At 33.5% G+C, this 4,740-nt stretch overlaps 1 protein-coding gene across 1 annotated transcript; it reads right to left on the bottom strand.

Annotated features, from left to right (window-relative positions):
* Window positions 1–377: 377 nt before the first annotated feature.
* On the bottom strand, window positions 378–3,572 carry LOC139847677 (serine/threonine-protein kinase Aurora-1). The gene is made up of 9 exons (XM_071837401.1): window positions 3,477–3,572; window positions 2,738–2,857; window positions 2,474–2,620; window positions 2,307–2,402; window positions 1,596–1,691; window positions 1,386–1,482; window positions 1,175–1,292; window positions 1,006–1,078; window positions 378–528 (listed from the first exon to the last, which is right to left on the bottom strand). Exons 1-9 carry the CDS (start codon window positions 3,510–3,512, stop codon window positions 427–429), a joined length of 885 nt encoding a protein of 294 aa, XP_071693502.1. The 5' UTR covers window positions 3,513–3,572; the 3' UTR covers window positions 378–426.
* Between the last annotated feature and the right edge of the window lie 1,168 nt (window positions 3,573–4,740).

The raw sequence follows: 4,740 nt of genomic DNA, 5'->3' as shown, positions 1-4,740 counted from the left end.
ATCACATTTCACTTCCAACTTAATTAATAAAATAAATTAATAGTATAACTTTGGATGCAAAATGTACAAAAAAATTTTGCAACTAGTTTGTGATGAAAAATCCTTGACGCATATGAACGAGTACATATTGGTAGAAATTAGTTTGTAAATTAACATCCTTGAAGCAAATGGTGAACGAGTGCATATTGGTGGAGGTTTGGCGGCTTGGTGCTAATGGTGTCTTCAAATTGGCGAGCATATTGGCGGAAGAAAGACACTCCCATTGGAAGTGCTCTTATAAAAATGTAAAGAACATATCTTACAGCTCAAGTAGTTTCTTATTATGTTAAAGAAAGAAGATACAACAAGTATTTCTTGTTAACAAAATGTATATCATCATTTTGCACCCCATTCCACTATAAAAGGATGTTAATTGGACGAGAACGATTAATTCTTGTAGACTCCTGAAGGATCAGCATTCTGAACTATCCATGGATGCTCAAGGAGCTTGTGAAGCGGCATTCGCTTTGAAGTTTCTCTAACAAGCATCTGGGTCATAAGAAATCCAGTTAGTAACACTGACACTTTAAAATAACACGAGAGGTGGCAAAATGGACGGGTCAAACTGAAGTAACAGTCAAAAAAACATAATATTTTGCTATTGCTATTAAAATTTCAACCCAAAATTAATACGAACGACACTTTAGGATAACACCAAAGGTGGCAAAATGGACGGGTCAAAATGAAGTAATAATGGTTGAAACGCATACTTTCCGCTATTGTTTTATGTAAGATAATAATAATAAAAATATTCCAATTCTTTTATTAGAGGGGTTATATGCATTTGGAGAAGACTTTGCTAAACATTTTATATGTGTAAACTAATTGGATTATTGGTTTTTTTAACAAAAAGAAAAATCGTATTGCCCGTCAGACGTTTTCAAGGATAAAATGTATTTCGAATAGACATGGACAATTACTATGATTTATAACTCAAATATGCTAGTGGAGTGTGAGGTCAGAAACCTGGCTGATTAGATCCTTGGCAGCTGCAGAAACTACCGGTTTTGAAGGGAACTTCAGATCTACGAGCAAAATCCTGCATAAAATCGTCAGCAACCACACTAAAAGGTTACTAACAGCTCGAACACCTCATAAACATTTTGATCATATGTTGTTTTTTAAATCACATTACCTTCTATATGTATCAGAGTGTTCTTTGGCTTCAAAAGGAGGAACACCATAGAGGAATTCATAGCATAAAATACCAAGACTCCATATGTCTACACTTGCATCATGTTCAGCACTCTCCACTGTATAATTCAAGTAGTAATTAGTAAATCAGATACATTTAAAACAAAGAATTAAAAATTGTAAAGTATTTTTTTTAGTTGTGTATAATTTACCCATCTCAGGTGGTAGATAATCAAGAGTACCACACATGGTTTGACGGCGACTAAATGTGTGCACCGACCAGCCAAAATCAGCGATCTTTAATTCACCCTGAAAGAGATCATAAAAAATGTTACGTTTTGATACAAAATGATTTGGCCAAATCAATTGTCAACATGTAAAACTGAAAACACTCCATATTTTGTACTACTATTCAATGTTACCTGTGCACCAATCAAGAGATTCTCTGGTTTAATATCTCTATGTATAACATGCTTTCCATGACAATATATAAGAGCCCGCGCTAATGAAGCAACATACTATCCAAAAAAGATGCAGACTGTTAGTTTAGCATTGACACTGATAACATTGTCTCCAAAAGGTCATCTGTCATCCTTAAATTTATGGTTCATTAATTCATATTATAGTCCATAACCAACATTCAAGTGTGTTTGGCTGTACGTTTTGAAATGATCATGTTTACTGTGATGTCAAATAGTCAAATCAGATAGTCAGCTGTTATACAACGGACGCGTAAGATCTTATTACAGCGACTTATGTTAATTGGATATCAATATAGATATTTTATTGTTTAACAAAGTTGTTCATCAATAAGTTAATACTCGTATTAAACCAACCAAAGATAGACATTTTTATAAAAAATTTAAACACAGTTTGTGAAATGAGTATCATATTTTCTAAAAGTAGGTTAAATAGCAAGTTCTATAAGTAAATTTAGTGTAGGTTAAATAGTAAGTGCTATAAGTAGATTTCGTGTACCGTTAGATGGTCACTTTTATCACAGACTACTTTCAATTGATTAATTTAGTCGATAATCAGATGCAATCAGTTATCAGCTGTAATAAACAGACAGAGACTATAGACTCATAACTTGCAGCAGTTATCAACTGTAAGTAGCAATATCAAAGACTTACGGTAGCTGCACGTCGTTCGCTAAAGTGTTTGCACCTTTGCAGCTCCTTATAAAGTTCTCCTTTGGCAGCATATTCCAATATCAAGTAGACTCTTTTCTGTTAAAAAATTGTTAACAAAAGTCTTCCGTACCCTTTCTAACAACAGGAAGGGGTAGAAAGACTCATACCTGATCATAGAAGTAACCATACAGCCGCAGGATATTAGGGTGTCGAAGATGGCTTTGTATTTCAACCTCACGACGAAGCTGGTGTTCCACTTGCGACTGTTTAAGCTGGCTCTTAAACAGAACCTTTAGTGCTACAATGTGATTGCTCTGTTACAATAAATGCACCCAATATTAAAAGGCTAAATAATCCAACTTTTAGAAATATACAAATCTTATTAAACAGATGTTAAGTATAAAAATTAACTAAATTTGATATATACTAACCCTCTTTTCTCTGGCAATATATACATGGCCAAATTTTCCCCTTCCAAGTGGCTTCCCGATGTCGAAATCAGTTAGCGTCCACCTCTTCTTTTCGGCTGCTGCACCTGCCTGGGTTTGATCCTGTATATATCACAAAAATACATTATTTATACAAATCTCTCACACAACAATCAAATCAGTATAAACAAAGTATCACACACAAAAACCAATCATATTCACATTTGCAGATGTAATTATACGTTTATGCTGATTTATGATAATACAGAAATATATATATATTATTGCAACTAGACTTACTGTTGCTTCTAACATTTACTCCATTCTTATAATATGATGATCGGATCAGATTAATTCCGAGGCTACAGTCACACTATTCGTATTATTCCTAGTTCTTCCTTTTTTGACCTAATTTTATACCTCTTTAAATCAACATATACATACATGCAAATTTTAATTGGATGTAGCGATTTTTATGTATATCAGAATTTTCATGTTTAATAAACTAAATATCACACATTATATCTCTCTATTCAACAAAAAAAAAATTAAAAACAAAAAAAATTGATACAGTAAATAAATAAATACATCAAATGTAATTCCAAAAAATCTGAAATGATATGTATGCGAGATAACTGGTGTAACAAAAACGAAAAATATAAACCCTAGAATTAACGCATAGACAAATTTAAAACAGTTGGCAATCAATCAAACGAACAATTACAAAAAGGAGAAATGTTACCTTTTGTGTAATCTGATTTTCGGATGCGATTGCCATGAGAAAAGTAAAAAATATAAATATTCTAGAGAGAGAAAACTAGAGAGAGATGGAATGGGGGCAAATGAAATGAAAAAATTGTTTGAATAAAAGGAATGGGAATGAAGAAGATGAAGGATCTGTTTTCTCTCTCTTAAATTATACAACGGTCACATACATTGCTGGAGGAGCGTCATTTTATTTGAATTTTTTTTTATTCAAGTTACGTAAAATACTTGTTAAAGTAGTTAAAAGACCCGTAAAATCACGAGTTTATTTAATAAAAACATACAAAATACTTCTTCTAATATTTTATGAATGATAGTAAGAAGCAAGTTACGTAACTTTAAAATTAAACAAAACATAAAACTCCTTAAGATCCAATCTGTACCGACTATGGAAAGTGATTGAATTTAAGAGACGTTTTAGTAGCCTTACTTCAAATTGTGATGTATCTTTGGATTAAAGACATTCAGCTTTCCCACTTATTTAATAACATTACTCCTACAAAGAAATTAAAGTACCTGGTGTATTTTAAAGACCTTAATACAACTTGTAAAGATTCATCCCATGGTCCTCACATAATCGTTTTCATGACCTTAACCTCCTTGCTTATCTCCGCCACATGTGAATCAACGGTCCACTTTACAGAGAATACATGGCAAAGCTCCATTTGAGGCACATTTCACATAACTTGCAAAGAATAAATGGCAAGGCTCCACCGATCCCAAACTCATTTGGACGTTTCTCGAACAGCAGATTCACCACCTTCTCCGGAACACAAGCGACATAATTTAGCATCAAGTACCGCTTTCATATGCAACTTTTGTCGTCGACAACAATAATCTTCAACGCCGCAATCAAGAATTTTGACCATATATTCCTTTTTTCAAGGTTTGGAACCTAGTTAAGTTAGCCGGCTCATCCCCACGCCGATTATGATTGCCGAAAAATAAATAAAGGAGAAAAATAATGGCGGTTTTTGCCGCTGATTTATGAAAATAATGGATTTACTAGAATTCATAAAAATCAACTAGAAACTAAAATTGATGTGATAGTTCTACTGAGATTATTGGCTAAGCAAAACATGAGTTGACGGTGTGGGGGTGAGGGGTGGGTGGGGGGTTATTTAGGGTTTTGATGACAATGAAAAATATAAGAAAGGATGTAGAAGATAAGAAAGGAAAAGGAGATGGTGGATGGATAATTTGACGGGCGATATAGAGACAACTGCTTGTGGCGGCCGATT

Source organism: Rutidosis leptorrhynchoides, chromosome 5 (assembly GCF_046630445.1).
Source record: "Rutidosis leptorrhynchoides isolate AG116_Rl617_1_P2 chromosome 5, CSIRO_AGI_Rlap_v1, whole genome shotgun sequence".
Lineage (NCBI taxonomy): Eukaryota > Viridiplantae > Streptophyta > Magnoliopsida > Asterales > Asteraceae > Rutidosis > Rutidosis leptorrhynchoides.
Note: the sequence above shows the minus strand (reverse complement) of the source record. Positions and strands in the feature narration are given on the sequence as shown.